This window comes from Polypterus senegalus, chromosome 8 (genome assembly GCF_016835505.1).
Source record: "Polypterus senegalus isolate Bchr_013 chromosome 8, ASM1683550v1, whole genome shotgun sequence".
Lineage (NCBI taxonomy): Eukaryota > Metazoa > Chordata > Cladistia > Polypteriformes > Polypteridae > Polypterus > Polypterus senegalus.
In genome coordinates this window covers 170619107-170641855 of record NC_053161.1, presented here as the reverse complement: position 1 = coordinate 170641855, position 22749 = coordinate 170619107, and the positions used below count along the sequence as shown (strand labels likewise).

At 39.5% G+C, this 22749-nt stretch overlaps 1 protein-coding gene across 3 annotated transcripts in view; it reads right to left on the bottom strand.

The window, feature by feature from the left end:
• Nucleotides 1–1625: 1625 nt before the first annotated feature.
• The window catches only part of LOC120533386 (NACHT, LRR and PYD domains-containing protein 3-like), a 50759-nt gene continuing 29635 nt past the window's right edge, over nt 1626–22749 (bottom strand). For 2 of the 3 annotated variants that reach the window (XM_039760228.1, XM_039760229.1), the window contains 4 exons: nt 21308–21481; nt 5510–5683; nt 2875–3048; nt 1626–1832 (listed from right to left, as the gene is read on the bottom strand). In XM_039760228.1, coding sequence (XP_039616162.1) covers nt 1724–1832; nt 2875–3048; nt 5510–5683; nt 21308–21481 — 631 coding nt within the window. In that variant the 3' untranslated portion in view covers nt 1626–1723. The remainder of the gene's footprint in view (nt 1833–2874; nt 3049–5509; nt 5684–21307; nt 21482–22749) is intronic. The other variant, XM_039760230.1, reaches the window with a different exon arrangement.

Below are 22749 nucleotides of genomic sequence, written 5' to 3'. Positions count from 1 at the left end.
ACTACTATATAACAATCCAGAAGCTTCATTTTGTATTAGCAATATTATTTCAGACTAGATAGAGTCCTAATAGCACTAGTAGAATTTCAAAAGATATCCAGACTCAAAATTAATTTGAATACAAGTAGTACTTTTTCCAGCAAACTCTCTAGCATACAATATTAGATTGGAAACCTTCCCTTTTATCATTGCAGATAAGTTTAAATACCTAGGGTTAAGCATCACAAGTAAATATAAAGCTCTTTTTAAACTAAATTTTGCTGATTGCAGGGAAAAAAATAAACAATACTAGCATAGATGGTCACATTAGCAGGGAGAATTAACACGAATATTCTTCCTAAACTTCTTTTCCCATTTACATCAACAAATCATTTTTTAAGAAATTACATTCAATCATAACCTCGTTAATTTGGAATTCAAAACCATCACGTATCCAAAGGGCGACCCTGCAATGACCAAAAGCAGAAGGTGGCATGGCTCTACCTAACTTTCAATTTTACTATTGGGCAGCAAATATACAAGCTATGAAAACCGGAACATTGACACAAATAGATGAACGTATACAGGCTTTGTCCACAATAGAAATAAAATCCCACAGTACTTCTTTATACTGTATTTCTTCCTTTGTGCCCCAGTAAATGTAAGTTATCGTCAATATACTAACAACCCAATTGTGCTTCACTCACTCAGAATATGGAACCAATGTAGGAAGTATAAGTTAGAGAATAGTTTATCTGTGGCACCTCTACATGATAATCACCTTTCTCCACCCTCTCAAACTTACACATTTTTTAATGTTTGGAAAATGTACTGGATAAAATCACTTAGAGACATGTACATACATAATGTCTTTGCATCCTATGATCAATTACACTCCAAATTTAGTTTCTCAATCAACACAATTTTCCATCTATCTCCAAATTAGAAAGGTTATTAAACAAGATCTGCCCAGTTTTCCTCACCTCCTACCTATTTCTATTCCAGAAGAGATATTGATCAGTCTTGAGGACTCTATAATATATAAAAACATTTTAAATTCCCTTCCTTTTAAAGAACCCAGAGTGAAGTGGGACAAGGATCTCTCACTCAACATTTTAGAAAAGGAGTTGAAGGCAGCAATGAACAGAATTCACACGAGATCCATATGCGTAAAGCATACAATTATTCAACTTAAAATCTTTTATTTGAGCACATCTCTCTCTTTTAAAATTGTCCAAAATGTTTCCGGGGTAAGATCCAACCTGCGTACGCTACAATCAAGTTCCAGCCTCACTGGATCACATGTTTTGGGCCTGCACCAAATTAACACTCTTCTGGACCAAAATCTTTAAATGCCTTTCAGACAGCCTTGGTGTCACACTCCTGGCTAACCCACTAACAGCTGTGTTTGGTGGGTTCACAGATGGGCTTATAGTGGGGAAGGACAAACAAACTGTGATTGCCTTTACTACACTACTGGCACATAGACTCATCTTGCTCAGCTGGAAGAATCCTAACTCTGGTAACAGTGGGTAACTGATATTATATACTATATGAAATTCTTCCTTGAAGGATCTGCTCAAAACTGTTTAAAAACTTGGCAGGAAATTCAATAAAAGTAAAAAAAAAAGGAGAAGAACACTGGCTGAGAAGACATGCAGAGTTTATTAAATGTGGAGGAGAGCAGAGGAGAATATAAAAGAATAAAGAGATGAATTTAGAGGGAGAGGTCTGATTGTGATGTTCAGCCTTCTCGTGTGTAGATATCCACCTGCCGTCCAGTCCTCTTTAACTCTTGTTCTAGTGACCACAGGTTGTTCTTCTCAATCTCTATGATCATATTATGACACAGCCTGTGAAGAGACACACAAGTGAGTTACAAACACCAGAGGGTGCCACCTCACACACTAGAGTATCTCAATGACACACCCACTGACCTTCCCAGAATTCCTCTCAGTGACTCTAAGTCACATAATGTGTGTGTCACTCTGCCACTTACCCAGTTCAGCGTCCAACAAGGTCACCATCTTCTGGAGGATTGATGGCTTTGTTGATTTTAATTAAAGTCCTCTACTATTTGGTGGTCTTGGTGAGTATTTTACCCTTTTTTAATTCTGATTATTGGCTTTGAACCTTTTGCTCTCAAATTCAGATTCTGTTAATGGATTTCGCTTTTTACAATACTGATAGATTTGGATTGCCTTCGGCAGCACTTATGGTTCTTTTGTTAATAAACCTCATCTTTTGTGGAAATTACTTGTGGACTTTTCTCTGCCAAGCTGGAGTTTTCATGGATCTCCCTCTTGTCAGACACACCTGTTTTGCTTTTATTTTAAATTCAAAAGCATGTCATTCTCTCTGAAGCCTAGTCAGGCCTGAAGCCTCTGGTTTTCCTGGGGTTCAACCTACCTTGAGGTGACATTTGTTTAGTAGACTATTTTAAAGGCCTCGCCCCTTTATTATTTTGTGCTGACCTCTCATTGTCCTCTTGTTGTCCCCTCATCACCCTGTCCATTGACATTGACTCTTCTGTCCCTTGTGTGTTCAATATGACCCCTATAACCCTGTCAATCCTCTCCTCCCCGTGTCCTTGTCCCTCTGTCTGTTAATTCTACATGCTCCTGTTCACCTTTTCTGATGTTTCTTTTCTCAGCCCACCTCACACTCCTCCTCTTTTCTCCATTGTTCTCATTCTGTCATCCTTCTTTATCTTTCTTGTCATCCTTGTCTGTAACCTCCGTCCAGCTCTGCCCAGCTTTTCCGTCTTGCCCAGTTCTCTTTGTCCTTCTCATCCCGTTGCCTGTCCTTCTCCTTCTTCCAGTCAGGCTATCAATCTGTCCATCACACCATCAGCTCTGACTTTATAACCCCACACACCTCACCCTGTTTACTCACCTCAGTATCTTTAATTTACAGTTTGGGCTCCACAACCCCTCACACAGCTGACGAGCTCCTGAGTCTTTCAGTTTGTTATTGTTCAGCTCCAGATCAGTCAGCTGTGAGTGTGGAGAAGAGAGGACTGAGGAAAGAGATAAGGAACAGCTGGAGGTGAGACCACAATTTGACAGGCTGTGGAGATAAAGAGAGGGGGGTAAGGACATGAAGAGGGACAGACATACACACAACACAGTGCCTGCTGGCATGTTGACTTTTCACTGAAATGCAGTTTGAACCCGAGACCACTGCTAGTCTTATAAAGTAAGGTGCTATACCCGCCAATGTCTCCTGCCTTCATTCTGTATGCTCTGGTGTGAAGTCATTCAGATTGAGATGTGGACATTAAGATTGATCAAGAACCACAAACAAATGAGGCTGACGGCTTCTTGCACTCGAGTGATTAGATGGACTTGTCACTTGTGATGTCACAATAATAAGAGGATTAGGACACTCTGTTTGTTTGAAAGGACAAAGACTGGACATGACTTTGGAATCAAATGACAAATTTAACATGGAGGACAAGCCTGACACATAACATTTCTGTCCTCAGCCATTCAGACTCACATACTGTCTGATGCCACTGACCTGTTGACCCCCGCCCACTAAAGGCCTCAGTGCTGCTTGAGCTCAGTTTTCTTATTCTTTCTACTAATTTGTAACAAAGCAGGTGGACAAGCTTCAAATAGTTGATCAGCATCCCAAAGTCCAGTCCTTTGGGCACAGAGGGGGTCTAAAATCCTCGCTGTCTGACTGGACCGTGCAATAACCCTCATCACTGCTGACTACTGCTGTCCATTTCCAGTTCCTGTCCATCTTCTTGTCTGACCATTTAGTCCAAGTGATTTGATAACATGAATGGTCAACATGCTGATACCGCCATCTTCCTGGAGGGATTGGAAATGCACAGCACTTCATCAACTGACTACACAGGACATTTTGGTTCACATCAGGAGTGACAGCTTTGTGTCCTCAGACTCTGAATTTCTCACATCAGCTCATTTCTTCATGGTTGGCTTTTCTGTTTATCGTCTTTCTCCCTGATGTCTCTCTTTTAATAAATCGCTCTGCAGAGGCCAAAGGACGGTAAGTGGGTAGACTAAAGATGGGTGAACATTAACAAGGTTTTACAAATAATAACATAAATATTCAGACAAATGTTTAAAGTATTAAATCACTGACATAGGTTCAAATGATGCATGTACAACAAACGCCATCAGACATACAAAATTCACAAATTTGAATGGCAAGATCTCATCTGACAAGAACAGAAGACGAATGAAGAATGAGTACAACAAGGAGCAGCGCTGACACAATGTCAGCTGCCAGTCATGTCAAGAATTATTAATTACAATAATAATATTAATTACTGGTGCCTTGTGATGGAGGAAGTTCTATCCAAGATGACAGATCAAACACCTTCATCTCCCTGTCACTTTTGTTCAGCATGTCTGTTATGGAAGGATAAGCTTGGCGATTTTTGAAGCACATCATAAGCACTTAAGCTACGCATATATCTGAGTGAGCTAAGATCATATCTGATTGTGTACTGTTAAGACGAACACTGATTAGTAGTGACGAGATGAGCACTGGACATTCTGATTACAACTGGAAAATAGCACTGGAGATATGAGAGACTTAATCATCTGATTATATACACTTGCATGTATTTTTGAAGCTTAATATATATATCTTCATACGTATATGTATATTTTTATCACTTAATTTTATATACTATTAATTATTATTTTTTTGAAAGGGAGCTACTGGATTTAGCAACCAATAAAGTGAAGCCCTTAGAGTTTGGCAGCACTGGAGTTAACATCCCGAAATATCATCCCTGAGGACTGGCTGGAGGATGAGCAATGAGGGGGCACAGTGAAAAGGACAGGGGGCAAAGGATGAGAAATGCTGAAAGGAGCTTGGCCATTGGTATATGAAGGGATGGTCAGAATTTGAAATGTGAAGTCAATTCCTTATAAAATACTGCCTTGTGTTTGGGTGCTGGTTGTTTTTGTGAGCTCAGCACAGATTTGCTTACAATGAAATAAAGTGTCGCTGAAATGAAAGGCTTCTGACTCTGGATCTGTTTCTGGCCTAGAATATTCTGTGACAGTGTTTGACGAGAAGCCATCAGCCAAACTTGCAGGTCTCCTAGTCGTCTGCTTTGCTCAGCTCTGCCCTCTAATAATTAAGACCTGCCACTCATCTTCTCTTTATTTTCAGCTCCCAGTTTTTTCCCCTTTTCTTCTGCTCTTTTCCTGATTCCTCCTTTCCCATCTCCTTTTCTTTCGCCACTCCTGTTATTTTCCATAATGCTGTGTGTCTCTGCTAAACAGTCAGTCATTTTGTTTATTTTCTTTACAGAAGTTTCTAATGTTTCCCCAATTCAAATCACTGATTGAACAACCTGGTTCAATATCCTTCACCGTCCATCCATCCATTTCTACACTTGCTTATCCTGATCAGGGCTCAGGGCAGCTGGAGTCTCAGGAGCAAGGCAGGAACAACAGCAGGACAGGTGCCAGTCCATCACAAGGTTAACACGGACCTTCACACTCTCTCTCTCTCGCACACACACTTGTTGTTCACTTACTTCAGTTTCTCTAATTTGCAGTTTTCACTCCTCAGCCCCTCACACAGCTGAGCCACTCCTGAATCCTTCACATTGTTGCTGCTCAGGCTCAGTTCAGTCAGTTGTGAATTTGGAGAAGAAAGAGCTGAGGAGAGACCTGAGCAACATCTAGAGTTGAGACCACAATAAGACAGGCTGTGAAGATAAAAAGAGAGAAGTGAGGACATGAGAGGAAACAGTCAGACAGACACAAGGACATGCTGAAGCTGAAACCACTGCAAGTCTTTTAAAGTAAGTTGCTATATAACTGGCCATGTCTCCTGCCTTCATGCTATTCAGACTGACATGTGGATGTTAATATTGGAGAAAAACGTCAACAAAATGAGACTCACAGCATTCTGCACTCAAGTGCCCAAATACACTTGTCAAATGTGACACTGGAGGGAGGTGACAAATTTGGATTTCTGTTTGTCATTCAGGACTCAGGACACATGGAGACTTTGTGTAATTTGTAGGACAACATCCAAAGTCACCAGTTAGACATGCGGGTCACTACTGTTCACCGTAGAGCTTGATTCTCAACTGTTTGTTCCGATGAACTCTTCTGGTGTCAGACTAATGAGATGATGAGGACACTCTATCAGGTTCACTGTGACATCTCTAAGCAGGAGAATGAGTTTGTGATGAATGCTCAGCATCTCAATGTCTAGTCCAGTTACTCTTTGTCTAAGTAGACTGTGAAGAGCCCATGACTGCTGGCCATTGCTGTCCACTAGCAGCTCCTGTCAGACTTCTTGTCTGCTCATTCACTTGAAGTGATCTGATTAAATTAACAGGTGACATGCTGACATTGCCATCTGCTGGGTTTTACAGGAAATGCACAGCATTAAACCAACTCACTGCACAGGACATTTGGGGGGTCACATAACTGATAACTTTGTGTCCTCACTGTTTGAATTTCTTACAACAGCTGCTCATTACTTCATGATGGACCATTCTGTGTCTTTTTGGATAAATTAGGCAGGAGAGGCCAGTGGACACTAACTAAAGATGGTGGAACCTTTACAAGATTTAAATAAAAATACCATAAATACTCAGACATGATATAAATATTACATCATTTGACATGGATTAAAATTACAAGTGTACAATGAAGGCTACCAGTCACACAGACATGACACATTTGAATGACATGATCTAATTTGACAAAGACAGAAGACACATGATGAATTAGAGAAACACAGACACAATGTCAGGTGCCAGTCATGTCAGGAATCATTTTTAATAACAATAACAACAGCAATAACAATAATAATATTAACAGTGTTATTAATGCTTGCCGCTGGCGCGGTGGGTACGGTGGGTAACGCAGCTGCCTCAACAGTTAGGAGACCTGGGTTCACTTCCCGGGTCCTCTCTGCATGGAGTTTGCATGTTCTCCCAGTGTCTGCGTGGGTTTCTTCCCACAGTCCAAAGACATGCAGGTTAGGTGCATTGGTGAATCTAAATTGTCCTGTGTGTGTGTGTGTGTGTGTGTGTGTTTCCTGCCTTGCACCCTGTGTTGGCTGGGATTGGCTCCAGCAGACCCCCGTGTCCCTGTAGTTGGGAGATATTGGGTTGGATAATGAGTGAATGGATGGATTAATGCTTGCCTTGTAATGGTGAATGTTCTTTCCAAGATAACAGATCAAACATCTTCATCTCACAGTCACTTTTGTTATAAGACATCTGAGTGTCTGATTAGATGCCATCCACCAAACCTGCAGGTCCCCAAGTCCTCTGATTTGCCCTCTAGTGGTGAAGCTCTGTCACTGCTCTCCTCGTATTTATTTTCAGCTTTCAATTCTTATCCTTTGTTCTTCTCTTTTCCTGACTCCACCATTCCCATCTTCTTTTTCTTCTCCCACTCCTATTGTTTCCCATAATGCTGTGTGTCAGTAATTTGTTCATTCAATTTACTGAAGTTTCTGATGTTTCCTCCACTCAATCACTAACTGGAGACTCAGGTTCCACAACATTCACCCTCCATCCATCGGTTTTCTACCACCACTTATCCTGATTAGGATCTCAAGGCAGCTGGAGCCTCTCCCAGCAAGCACCAGGCACAAGGCAGGAACAACAGCCGGACAGGCACCAGGTGAACAAGACCCCTAAACCCATACACACATTAAGCATCGTCAGTCCACCCAACTTGCATGTCTTTGGACTATGAGACCTTGCAGAATTGAATTAATAAATTTGGCTCTGTACACCATCACAATGGATTTGGAAATAAAGCAATCAAGATGTGATTAAGTGTAGACTTTCAGGTTTAATTTAAGGCGTTTACCAAAAATATTGTAGGAGCTGTTTAGGAATGACAGACACTTTTATACATGGTCCCCCTATTTCCAGAGGCTCAAAAGTATTTGGACAAACTAACATAATAAATATAACGATCATTTTTAATATTTGGTTGAAAATCCTTTCTAGTCATAGACTGCCTGAAGTCTGAACCCCTGACCATCTCCAAGTGTTGGGTGTCCACCCTACTGATGCTTTGCCAGGCCTTTACTGCAGTTGTCTTCAGGTGCTGCTTGTTTGTTGGACTTTCTGTCATCAGTTTTGCCTTCAGCAAGTGAAATGCATGTCCAGTTGGGCTTAGGTCAGTTGATTGGTTTGGCCATTGAAGAATATTCCATTTGTATACCTTGAAAAGCACTCGGTTTGCTATCAAAATATGGTTTGGCCCATTGTCCATCTGTACTGTGAAGTGTTGTGATATCACTTTTATAGCAGACAATATAGAGCTCTGTACACTTCAGAAATCATCCTGCTACTTCTGTCAGCAGTTCTTCTATTATCAATAAACACCAGTGACCAACTTCCATTCACAGCCATGCATGATCAGGCCACACCGTCAGATCGGGTGTGAATTTATGCTGGTGCTGTTAGTTAGGGTCAGATCAGGAGGGGAGGAAGAGCGTGAACATGACTGAGAGAATAAAAGTGAAAAACGATAACTTTTACAAGTAATGTAAATTTACACCCAATCTGTTCGTTTTCAAATAATATTGCATTAGTGCGATGGTGTTTTCTGATTGGTACTATTCAGGTCATACAATGATTTCTTTAAAATGTCACATATATTTGTCTCTTTCTTTTTTTTCTTCAGGTGCTGTGTTGACATCCTGCTCCAGAAGGCGTGAGCTTATTCAGTGCGAGCAGGAACACATGGGTGGCCGGTTGCTTGTGCTATAACAAGCTTGACCTGGCGGTAATCAACATACATGTACTGTGCAAAGCACGTACGGGGTTCACTGAGAAAAGAAGAGCATTCATGGCTCACCTTGCAGAAGAACATTCTTTCCACTGCATGTCCTGGAGTACAAAAGAAACACCACCATGCACCAAAATGTGGAGACTGGGCAAGATCGGAAAACATAAAACAAAAAAAACCAAAGAAAAAACCACACGGTCACTGATTTCAACCACACGATGGTATGCAAATGAATATGAATAATATGAATAATGTAATATCTGTGCCACAATGTTTTCCAAAATGTACTATACAGGTCATAAAACACATAATTCCAAATATCACATATACCTATGTTTCTGTTTTTTGTTAGTGTGGCGTTGACATCATGGACCATAAGGCGTATACTAATTCAGCGTGAGTAGGAACACTCAATAATACTGAATAAAAAAAATTAAAGTGACGGTAAGATACTAATAAGGCAGATTCACCAGTATTTGTGTGTCAGCTTTTATCCATTCAGATCAGAGAATTTCCAGTTTGATTGTCTCAAAACACAACTCACATCTACAGTTATTCACATTTTTAAATAAAAACTAACAGCATAATATCCATGAGGTGGTGGGGGTGGGGTTTGGCTAGTATGTATTGTTATCGTGACTGAGAATATAAAAGTGAAAAAAAAAAAGTTTATTGTATAATATTAAGAATAAGAGCAGCTCACTACTCAAAAACGGTAAATATACAAAGCAGTTAGAATCGAACCGGGGGACTCTTGATTATAAGTCATTTATTCTTACAGCTGCGCCATGGAAACTGTTGTATCATCCTTGAACCTTTTGTGAAAGTGTTTATTTAGATCTTTGCAGTTCAGGCTTTACACATTATATAGTTTATGTCTACATTTTGTCATTTATTAGAAAAATATGAAAAAGTTTCTGTTTTAACAATGTGTTTACAAAGATTATTGTAGAAACGGAACACACATGAAATGCATGTGTTCCAAATAACAATCTGTTATTTCCATTCTAAAACTCCAGCACTTCACTTCCAGATAATGAATGCTGAAACTGGGAGAACTGTATGCCTGTTATGCGGCGTTGGCATGGATTGAATAGCAGGCTGCTTGCTGCTAGTCGTGATCGGCACATTTACAAGACAAAAGACCCTAAAGGAGAGGTGCGAAGGGATTTAAGGTGGGTCGGATTTACACGTTTTTTCATAGGCTTTGGTAATTCTAGTGTTAACAAAGTTTTGAATTTGAAGGCAGTGAAAGAAATGTGTTGCTGGAAAGTTAAATTTGGAGTGTAATTGTTCTTAGGATGCGAAGATGTTGTCTATGTTCAAATCTCTAAGTTATTTAATCCCGAATGTTTTCCCGGCATTAAAAACTTCATATGTTTCAGAGGGTGGAGAAAGGTGGTTCTCATGCAGAGGTTCCACAGATAAAAGCTTCTCTATCTTAAAATACTTCCTATATTGGTTCCATATTCTGATTGAATGAAGCACAATTGGGTTCTTAGTATATTGGTGATATCTTGTATTTATTGGGGTGCAAAACAAGGAATATAAAGAAGTACTGCAAGATTTTATTTCTATTGCGGACCAAGCCTGTGTATGTTCATCTATTTGTGTCAATGTCCAGGTTTTTATAGCTTGTATGTTTGCTGCCTAGTACTAAAATTGAAAGTTAGGTATAGCCATGCCACCTTCCACCTTAGGTCTTTGTAGGGTAACCCCTTAGATAAGTGGATGTTTTCAATTCCAAATAAATGAGGTTATGGTTGAATCTAACTTCTTAAAAAATGATCTTTAAGTATCTTGAAGTATATTGGAATGTTTTGAAATAAAAAGAGAAGCTTAGGAAGGATATTTATCTTGACAGTTTTAATTCTTCCAGCTAAAGTGAGATGAAGGGTTGACCATCTATGCAAGCCTTGCTTAATTTTTCCCATAAAGACAGCAACATTTTGTTGATAAAGAGCTTTATATTTACTTGTGATGTTTACACCTAGATATTTAAACTAATCAGCAATGATAAAAGGGAAGGTGTCCAATCTAATATTGTATGCTTGAGAATTCACTAGGAAGAGTATACTTTTATTCAAATTGATTCTGAGACCAGAAATCTTTTAAAATTCTCTCTGACAATTGGGTTGTTAGTATATTGACAATAACTTGTATTTACTGGTGTACAAAGCAATTAATATAAAGCACTGCAGGATTTTATTTCTATTGCAGACCAAGCTAGTGTGTAAATTTTCAGGTTTCTATAGCTTTTATGTTTGCTGCCCAGTAATAAAACTGAAAATTAGGTAGAGCCATGTCGCCTTCCGATTTAGGTCATTGTAGCCACACCTTTTGAATACGTGTGTTTTTCAAATTCCAAATAAATTAAGTTATGATTGAATCTAATTTCTTAAAAAAAAGTGTTAATTTATATGGGGGTGTTTTGACATATGAACAGAAGCTTAGAGAGGATATTCATCTTGACAATGTTAATTCTCCCTGCTAAAGTAAGATAGAGGGTAGACCATCAATGCACTTCTTTTTTCATTTTGTCCATGCAGACAGCAAAGGTTTGTTGAAAAAAAAAGCTTTATACTCACTTGTGATGTTGACCCCTAGGTATTTAAACTGATCAGCAATTATAAAAGGGAAGACATCCAATGCAATGGAAAAAGCACACTTTTGTTCAAATTAATTTTGAGTCCAGATATCTAGAAATTCTGCTAGTACATTTAGGAAAGTAGGCAGAGTATTATGTGGGTCTGATACATACAGTACCATATCATCTGCATATAGAGAAACTTTCTGTTCATGTCCTTCTCTGATAATCACCTTTATCTCAATAACATTTTGATAGTGAATTGCCAGTGGCTCAATGGCGATTGCAAAAAGCAGTGGTGACAAGGGGCATACTTTTCTGGTACCACATTCTAGTTTAAAGTAGTCTGAATTAAAGTTGTTAATACGAACTGAAGCTTCTGGATTGGTATACAGTAATTTGATCCATGTACAAATGTTCGGGCCAAACTGAAATTTCTCCAATGTTGTAAAAAGGTAGTTCCATTTAACCACGTGAAATGATTTTTCTGCATTCAATGATATTAATATCTCTGGGGTGTTTGACTTTGTCGGTGAATATATTACATTAAACAGGGGTCAAAGATTGGAAGCTAAGTGTCCAAAATCCAGTTTGGTCTTGTTATATTACCCAAGGCAGCACTTTCTAGCTTGGACGAGAGAGTGACTTAACATAATTATTCAGAAATTAGATTGATCTGCATGAAGCACATTTTAAAAAGTCTTTATTTTATTTAGGAAAGATAGCAAATAATGCTTGGTGAAAAGTTTGAGGTAGAATTTTATTTTCTCTAGCTTCAGTAAATGTTGTTAATAGAAGGGGAGCTAGCTGAGTTGGCAATTTCTTTTAAAATTCAGGAGGGTAGCCATCAGGGCCTGCTGCTTTACCACTGTGAAGTGAGTTTACAGAATCTAGCATTTATATCACTGTATCTGAGTGGGAAATCACAGCAGCAGCTGATCGGAAAGAGAATTATTGGTATACAGTATCAAGCACACGCTGTCTCAGCCATAGCAAAATGTTTGAAAGTCTTTCCTGTACGGACCTCGCGGTTAAGAACTTTAAACTCACTTAATCAATTGCTCCTTGAAGAACTGTTTGTACTTATGAGTACAATTACCCCACTGTAAACCCCACTACAGTTATAATATTACACAACCTGAGCAACTTTATAAAGCGTTTATTTACATATGATTGACAATATCATTTTTAAGATGAAATGCAGCAAAATATGTTTATTATATTATACAGATAAAACTTTAACTTCATCTATATTCTTCACTGGGACTGGCGTAAAGGACAGAATAATTAAACATATACTATGAAGATATTTCAATGTTCCTTAAACGTTTTGAAGAATCAGCACTCTAAGCATACAGATAGCTTAACTTCTAAAACAGAGCTGATTGTGTGGCGATTGGTTAATTGGAGAAAGAAAAGAAAGGACTGAAGGGGTGGCCACGCCAATATATATTGAATATAAAACAGAAAGAGAAAATAACGACACAGCTAAAAACGCAGAGGCAAATTCCGACAAAAGTTAAACGCTTGTGTCATGAGCACAAGGCGGCTATGCAGTGTCCACAATGGATGTGGCCATCCACCGTGCATAAGATACCATATTGACATTGGCGGGCGAAGGGGCCACCGATTCTGTCTCTGCCCTGGGACACCACAAGCCTAGAGCCGCCCCTGAGTACTGCTGCAATAAATAATTTCATTGAAGGTTGCGCACAATCACTGCGCCGTGAAACCCATGTTTAATAATATGCTTTAACTCCTGTCATCATGAAAATTATATCACTTATACATCTCAGTATTTTAGTTATTCAGAGAGCTGTAATATCACAAATGTAATGGATTCTGTGTCCAGTCGGAGGAAGAGAGCCGGTTTAAGTAGTGATTCACACACATAGAGCATATAGAAGATCACATACAAAACAAAGCATTTAACGTGCTACTTTAATTACGATGTGATTTGAGAAACTGGTTAATTAGAGATTTTAAGATGAAGTTTTTGATGTTCTACTTTAATGACAAAATAAACTACATGATGAAAGTGGAAATTTCGAGATTGAAGTTGACACTTCGTGCTTTTTCCCACTGTGTGCCTTCTTTTTTCTCTGTACCCTAATAAGCTTTCATATGACACTCAGACAGTGGGCTACGACTTGCCTTTTCATGGCGACTTTGATATCTGACAACTTCTTTTTTATTTCCGGCACTGTGCGACTTTGTGAGCTTTCAAGTTTCTCCAACACACTATGTCACTCAATCAATTTCCTTTTGTTGATTATACCACGGTTTAAATAAACAAATAGTATGTTTTTCTTTTGCCTCTACTTGGTATTCACTGAAATTCCTTATATTTTCCCCTGTGCTTTTCCCATTGTCTTTTCACAGAAGGCTGAGCTTAATGGCAATTTATAATGATTTGCATATTTAAAGAGGCATAATTCTGGGAGGAGTTGGGGCGGGATAGAAGGCACGAGCATTACTTTTCACGATGACCGGGATTTATGTGGCGGAAGAACGCGGAAATTGGAGTATGTACAGATTCCTGGATCTGGATTTTTCTGTGCGTATGCACATTTCGGCTTTTGTGCTTACGTCATGTTATAGTGCGAATTCTACGCACGGCGTTATACATGAGGCCCCTGAGCACCAATGGTCAAAACTTCACTTACTATAAATTGCTAAGCGAGTAAAAGATGACTTAATTTACAAAATGTATAACATTAAACATGAAACATTTGTAATGAAGGTCTGAGACCTTTGTAAAAGTTATCTGAGACCTCAAATCTCCTGGTGCCTCATGCATAATGCTGTGCGTAGAACTCACACTAAAACATGGCATTTGGACAAAAGCGGAAATATGCACAAAAAAATCCAGACGCATAAATCTGTGCGTTCGCCAACTTCCACGTCCTTTCTCTCCATAAATTCAGGTCAGTGTGAAAAATAAGGCACGTGCACGCACCTGCTGCCCCGTCTCCTCCCAGAATTATGTCTCTTTGAATATGCAAGTCAATATAAATAGCCTGTAAGCTCAGAGTTCTGTAAAAAGGCAATGGCAAAAGCACATGGGGAAACAGAAGAATTTCAGCGAATACCAAGTGGAGGCAAGGAAAAACTTCTATTTGTTGGTTTAAACAGTGGTATAAACAACAAAAGGAAGTTGATCGAGTGACAGTGTCGGAGAAACCCGAAAGCTCAAGTTGCACAGTGCCTGAAATAAAAAAGAAGTTGTCAGATATCAAAGGCGAGTTGTACCCACCATCGGAGTGTCATATGAAAGCTTATTAGTGTACAGAGAAAAGAAAAAAATAAGGACACAGTGGGAAAAAAGTGACTTAATCTCAAAATTTCCACTTTAATCACATAGTTTATTTTGTCATTAAAGGAGAACATCATAAATTTAATTTTAAAATCATTTAATTTACTAGTTTCTCAAATTCCATTGTAACTAAAGTAGCAAGTTAAATGCTTTGTTTTGTATTTGTTCTTCTATGTGCTATATGTGTGTGAATCATTATGTGCTTCTTTAACGAGCTTTCTCTTCCTCTGACAGGACACAGAATCCATTACATTCATAATATTACAGGTCTCTGAATAATTAAAATACTGAGATGTATACTTGATATCATTTTCATGATGATAGGAATTAAATCATGTTATAAAACATGCGAACACGGTGGCGCAGCGATTGTTCCTACCTCCCACAAGATGCTTGCTGTGCCGTGCATGACCTTCGATGAATTAATTTATTGCAGCAGAACTGTCTCTTTCAAACATACTAACCGCCAATTCCTGTCCTTCCTTTTCTTTCTCCAAATACCCAATCGCCACACAATCAGATCTGTAATAGACGTTAAGCCATCTGTAAGCTGAGAACACCGATTCTTCAAAACTTTAATATCTTTCTTGTACATATTTAATTATTCTATCCATTTATCCTTCCAGTGTCGCACCAGCCCCAGCAAGAATACTGCGCGAGGCAAGAACAATCCCTGAATGGAGCTCCAGATCGTCACTAGCGCATAAGACACCGTGTCCTCACATGTTTAATAAAAATATAGATTATTTAAATGTAGTTAAAGTTTTATCTGTATAATATAATAAACATATCTTGCTGCATTTCATTTTAAAAATGATATTGTCATCATATGTAAATACGTGCTTTACATTGCGACTCTTCAATTCCACTCGGAGGGGTAAATGTTAACATTATACAAAGATATTATCTGTCTGTATACCTGCATTGTTATCACTCTTTAACACTAGCATTACCAGAGCCTACGAAAAAACTCGTAGATCCGTCCCATCTTAAATCACTTCTCACGTTTCCGTCAGCATCTTTTGTCCTTTAATTTAATATTTTCTTTATCAGTATGCTGCTGGAGTATGTGAATTTCCCCTTGGGATTAATAAAGTATCTATCTATCTATCTATCTATCTATCTATCTATCTATCTATCTATCTATCTATCTATCTATCTATCTATTTTTATAAAGTGGCTCAGGTTGTGCAATATTATAACTGTATCGCAAGTTTACAGTGAGGTAGTTGTACTTATTAGTACAAACTGTTTTACCAGGAACACTTGATGGACTGCTTGAGTGCGTTTATAGTTCTTGGGATGAAACTGTTTATGGACCGCGAGGTCCATACAGGAAAGGTTTTGAAGTGTTTGCTGTATGACAGCAGTTCAATGGACAGCATAGCTGAGGCGGCGTGTGCTTGATGCTCTATACTGGTAATTCTCTTTCCAATCAGCTGCTGTAGAGCTGTGATTCCCCATTCAGATACAGTGATATAAATACTCCGAGTGGTGCAGTGAGAGTAATATGGAAAAAAATGATCTGCTGTGGCAACCCTTTACAGGAGCAGCTGATAGAAGAAGAAGAAGAAGAAGAAGAAGAAGAAGAAGAAGAAGGTGCAGTGAGAGTAACAACGCTAAAGCAGCTGTGGTATTTGGAGTAGTTTGGCCATTCCGTGGATCATTATACAGTGATCCCCCGCCTATCGCGGAAGTTATGTTCCAGACCCATCAGCTATAGGTGAAAATCCGCAATATAGAAAGACCATATAAATAAACATTTTATTTTTTATAGTTTAAGCCTTAAAATACCCATCCCACACGCTTTAAACACATGTAAACTTATTAAAACACACTTTGTAAACACATATGATATGTGGATGTCGGGCTAAAAATATGAGTAACATCTCTCTATTACAAAACATTTTAACGTCATGCAAGACAAGGCAGTGAGACAGAAGGACAGCTGCTGTACAGGCTTTTAAATGATTGACACACAGAGCGACAAGCAGAACAAACATCTTGGCAGAAGCAGCATAAAGCCAGCACAAAGTCCAATTCTCCTAAGCATGCATTCAGCTCCCCCCCTTCACAACACGAAGTGGCAGGAACGTAGTGCGCCTCTGGTTGAGGGGGGGATGGGGGGGGTGGGATGCGGTATGAGCAAAGTCCACTTCTGCTTAGCGTGCGTTCAGCTCTCCTCTCAAAAGGACAGCTGTTGTGCAGGCTTTTAAGTGATTGACGCAAAGCGCGACAAGCACAACACACAGCTAGCCAGCAGCAGCAGCAGCAAGACACCAGCTGAACTGATCACATCTCTTTAGCGTGCATTCAGACCCCCCTTCACAACATGAGCAGCGTTATAAGTGCCGCAAGAAAGAGATTTAACCACGCCAGGAGCAGGAAATAAAGGACAAATATTGTTTTTACAAAAGTTTTAAAGTAAAAAATGAAAATAATGCATATGTAACAATTCCCATGAAAATAACAATCTCTTTAAATTGTATATCCAGTAAACCAAACCCGGGGGTGGGCTAGCGAAGCGAGCAGGGGACGGAGAACCCCTAGTAATAATAATAGCATTAATAAATCTGCGATGTAGTGGTGGCGCGATAGCTGAACCGCGATATAGCAGGGATCACTGTATTGTTACAGGTTAATTACAATCAGATGCCTTAAAATAATAAACACTATGCGGTTAATTTCAGTGTATATGATAAAGTGTTATAATAAGTCTGTTATAATATTAAGAGTAGTGTCACTGTATCTGTTTTAGATCTTTTTAAATGTATTTTTCATTCCTTTTTCTGTGTAACCTGGGCATGTAGAAACAATATAAAAGAAGCTTGGAGCCTTGCCAAGTTTGAGAAACCGTGTGGACGGAAGACATTGGTCCAAGATCCTCCTCCGTTGTGACGATAACGCAGTTTCTACATAAGGGGTCCCCAAATCCCTGGAGAAATGAAATCTGTCTGCTGTTTCTCCCGTCTGTATTGCAACGTAAGCCGTTATTAAACCAAAGCTAAGTATTCTGTCTTTTCTGCGTTTTTGTCGCCGCCTATCGCTTAAAAGAGGGATATCGCCATTATTATTTATAATTATTTAAATACAGGTTTATTAAAACGCCGCAATATAAAAGAACATATTTCCACAGAGCTAACACCTCCCATCGGAAACATAAAGCTGCATCAGGGATGTGGATCTAAAAAAGAAAGGGAAACCACACGGAACAGTAGCACTGCTTTGATGCTGGGTGCTGTCAGTTTGCAAAACCAAGCAGAGAACTTGCGTATGCCAGGGTATGAGGTACTGGGGAAATATGCATGTCTTTATGGCAAGTTTAGGTTTTATACATCGCAATCCGAGTGTGGAAATGGGAGCACGGAACATTTTTGTGTGTATGCACTGTTTATACATGAGGCTGCTGACGTGCCCAAACTTTTTCATTGTGCTCCTTTCATTTTTTTCATTGCACATTTGTAAAAAACACTAATCTTGCTTACAATACTGCAATTCTACTTACTCACAGCTATTCACAGTAACAGCAGTAATGGAAATTTTGCCTAGGGGTGCCCGGACTTTTGCATGTCACTATAAGTGTTGTTTAATTGAGGTGGGACATGTCCAGGTGGTGAGTGTAGGACATGAGATCAGTGGAGATTGAATGGGACTGAGGCTGTGAGACCAGTGGTTATGTGCCTCATTAACAAAAACTTAACTTAATTCACTGAACAACATTCTGACATGATGGTCCTTTTTATTTAGTCTGTACAGGGCCAAGTAAAGGGTGTAGGACATGACATTAGTGGAGCAATAAACTGATGTGAGGCTATGAGAACAGAGCTAATGTGCCTCATAATTAGCCTCTCATGATGATTAGATTAAATGTCATGGGGTGATGGTCACTGAGGCAGGAGACAGCTGATGTCAAATTGTCACTTTTCCTTGAGTCACTCCAACTGTGGTATAGTAGAGGTGACCAGCAGCTTCACTGATGTCTGGTTGTCTTTCTCATCAGCCACTGAACTTGTTTAGCTGGTAAGTCAGGCTGGGATGAACTGCTGGGTATTTCCTTCTCATAGTCAGTTACTTGTTGATCACTTGTTGACATGTACCTGTGCACACGATTATCCCTCAAGCTTCTCTCAGCTATTCCTCTTGTCCCCACTCCAGGATGTGCTTGGTCTTCTTGTGATCTGCCCAAGTCTTTGTCTTGGCCCAGTTGTCTTAAGTCAACCTTGAACCTGGGTTTGTCCTTGTTGTACTTAGCATTTGTTTTTATGTTTATCTAAACACACACTAACACATGAAGTGACTGTGTCCATGTACTTGTGTGCGTGGTTCTGTCGGTTTTAAAGATATTAATATCCATTAAGTCAAAGCCATCACGTAGCTTGTCTGCTGCCTCTGTGGTCCAGCTGATCTTGACCAGCTTTGTATTTAGTAAAAAAGAGAATCATGGATAGACCAGAGTTTAATGGGCATGTAGGTGTGGTCAGAATATTCACATCTCTAGTCAGCCATTTGATTGTCTGTTGGCATTAATGGAGATCCTGACTGAAATGTGCAGGGCTAAAGTGAGAAAAGAAGGTTTTGTCAGGTCAGGGGCCTGGACCTCTAATCACATCAGTGAGAAACATATGTGTATCAAAATATTAAAAAGGCACTATGTACTGGATTGATTTGAAAGTCACTTGGAGCCTATACTTTCTAAATGCTCTGGTTTTTATTCTAAATGTTCCACCATTGACACAATTGTGAGTCGCAATCACAACAGGCTGTGACTTCACAAAGTGGAGTATCTTACTGACATGCCCACTGAGGTAACCTTCCCAGACATCCTCTGTGTCTCTGGTCATCTTAGTTACATGACGTCTGTGGGAGTTCAGGGTGATGTTTTTAGATGGGTGCAGAATTGGCTCAGACACAGGAAACAGAGGGTGATGACGCGAGGAACCTCATCAGAACTGGCTGACGTTAAGAGTGGTGTTCATTTGGAATCAGTGTGGGGGCCACTGCTATTTTTATCATTTATAAATGATTTAGATAGGAATATAAGTAACAAGCTGGTCAAGTTTGCAGATGATACCAAGATAGGTGGATTAGCAGATAATTTGGAATCCATTATGTCATCACAGAAGGACTTGGATAGCATACAGGCTTGGGCAGATTTGTGGCAGATGGAATTTAATGTAAAGTAAATGTAAAGAATTACACATTGGAAGTAAAATTGTTAGGTTTGAATACACAATGGGGGGTCGGAAAATCGAGAATACACATTATGAGAAGGATTTAGGAGTCATAGTGGACTCAAAGCTATCGACTGCCAGACAGTGTTCAGGAGCCATTAAAAAGGCTAACAGAATGTTGTTATATAGCACGATGTGTGGAGTACAAGTCACAGGAGGTTATGCAGAGGCTTTATAAATATGCCAGAGGCCTCATCTGGAGTGCTGTGTGCAATTTTGATCTCCAGGCTACAAAAAGGACATAGCAGCACTAGAAAAGGTCCAGAGAAGAGCGACTAGGCTGATTCCAGGGCTACAGGGGTTGAATTATGAGGGAAGATTAAAAGAGCTGAACCTTTACAGTTTAAACAAAATAAGATTAAGAGGTGACATGATTGAAGTGTTTAAAATTATGAAGGGAATTAGTCCAGTGGATCGAGACTTGTATTTTAAAATGAGTTCATCAAGAACACAGGGACACAGTTGGAAACTTGTTAAGGGGAAATTTCACACAAACACTAGGAGGTTTTTCTTTACACAAAGAAGAAATAAGTGGATAGGACTGGCGAGCTTTGTTGGGCTGAATGGCCTGTTCTCATCTAGATTGTTCTAATGTTTCAGCATGTTGGTCACTGACTGATATGTGTTGATGTCCTGGGTAGACCTGTGAGTTTTGTCTTCTTGTGATGTCCTGTTATAGACATGTTGGCCTGTTCAGTCCACTTGGCTGTAATGATGGCCACTCCCTGTATCTCACACCTTACTGTCCACACTGCCCTCAGTCCTAGTCCTCTTATCACAGTGACCTTCACTCTATGGTTGGCTGGCCATTTGTACTGCTGTTTTCCACCTTTTGTCTTCTTTTCTCTGTCCCCCTTTTCTTTAATGTCTGCCCTGTTCTCTTGTTTTACTTATTTTCTTCTATTTACTCATCTTCTTCTCTTTCATCTCATTATCTGTTCTGTCTTACTCTGCTTATTCCAATCTGTCACATCAGACCTGCTCTTTGTCCACGGATACTCTGGTCAGCTCCTCTACTCCCATTGACCATGTTTTTCTTTTTTTTTCTGTTTTGGTGACTTTTAGTGAGGAGAATAGGGGATTGTGAGGGAAGAAAGTGACAATGGAGCAAAGAGACAAGGATGTGACTAAATAAGGAATGGACAGCATGGGATTGTGGGATGAGAAATAAAACAACAGACAGAACAAAGAGGACAATGAGAGTGATCATTGTGAAGGAGGGGCTCAGGCTCACAATGCTGTTTTTATGACTTTAATTATTAAAGGAAAATCTGCCTCTGTGTGCGCCTCACGTCCATCTTTCTGTACACATTGGACACTGCAGTCTGTTCTGATTAAACACAGCATTAGTATTGAGGGTGTGGAATAGTCAGCGCAATAATTTGACAAGAAAAAAATACAACACACATACTTGTTGTTGACTCACCTCAGTCTCCTTAATTTACAGTTTTCACTTCTCAGTCCCTCACACAGTTGAGCCACTCCTGAATCCTCCATGTTGTTGTCGCTCAGGTCCAGTTCAACCAGTTGTGAGTGTGAAGACGAAAGAGTTGAGGAGAAAGCTGCACAGCATGTGGAGGGGAGATGACATGAGGACAGCCTGGGGAGATGAAGAGAGAGAAGTGAGGACGTGTGGGAGGGTCAGACAGAGAGACAGATGGACGCACACCACAAAGGTTCAACGTCTGCTAGCATTTTGATTTTTCACTGAAATGCACTTTGAACCTGAAACCACAGTAAGTCTTATAAAGTAAGGCGCTATATGCCTGACTATGTCTCCTACGTTCATGCTGTACTGTCATTCAAATTGACACATGGACATTAACACTGAATGCGAACATCACAGAAATGAGATTGACATCTTCATGCATTCAAGTGACCAGATGGCTTTGTCAAGGGAGACAGAGTGGGGAGGGTGAAAAACTGGAATTTGTGCCTGTCATTCAGGATTCAGAACATGTGGAAACTTTGTGTGATTTTAGAATACCATGCAGTCCACTCTTAGATAGGACTTCTACCACAGGGGGAACGACATCTAACACCGCAATGATAATTACAAAGTTTATAACTGATCACAACTTATCAGACCCCTGGAGGTTTTTAAACCCAAACTCAAGAATATATTCTTTCTACTCACCAGTCCATCATTGCTACTCAAGGATTGATCATTTCTTTATAGATAATTACTTCTTGCCTATGATTACGTCTTGCAAATACAATACTATTGTTATTTCTGACCATGCACCTCTGATCTTGGAGCTAAAGTTACTATGCCCCACACACTCACCTCGCAGATGGTGTCTCAACCCGCTTCTATTAGCAGACGAGAATTGTACAGAATTTATATCCAAACAAATCAGTTTCTTCCTAGAGACAAATACATCCTCAGAGATTTCTGCAGGAATACTCTGGGAAAATCTTAAGGCCTTCTTAAGAGGACAGATTATCTCATATCTTTCCCACAGAAATAAATAAGAAACCAAGAAAGTAGCAGAGATAAAAAGCGAAATTACTAGAATAGATGAAGAACATGCCAAACTACCAAGCAAAGCTCTACATAGGAAAAGGCAGGCTCTGCATTCAGAACTAAACCTCTTGACAACTAAAGAAACTGAACAACTAATTTATAAATCCAGACATCATTACTATGAACATGGAGAGAAAGCTAATAAGCTTTTAGCTCAACAAATTCACAAGCAAGAAGTGCGCAACGCAATTTCAGTAATCACCAACACTGACGGAGATAAAATCATCGACCACAAAAATATAATGCACACTTTCAGAGACTACTATAAATCCTTATATACTACTGAGTTTAAAGAAGACAATACACAATCTAATGCATTTCTGGATACATTACAGATACCA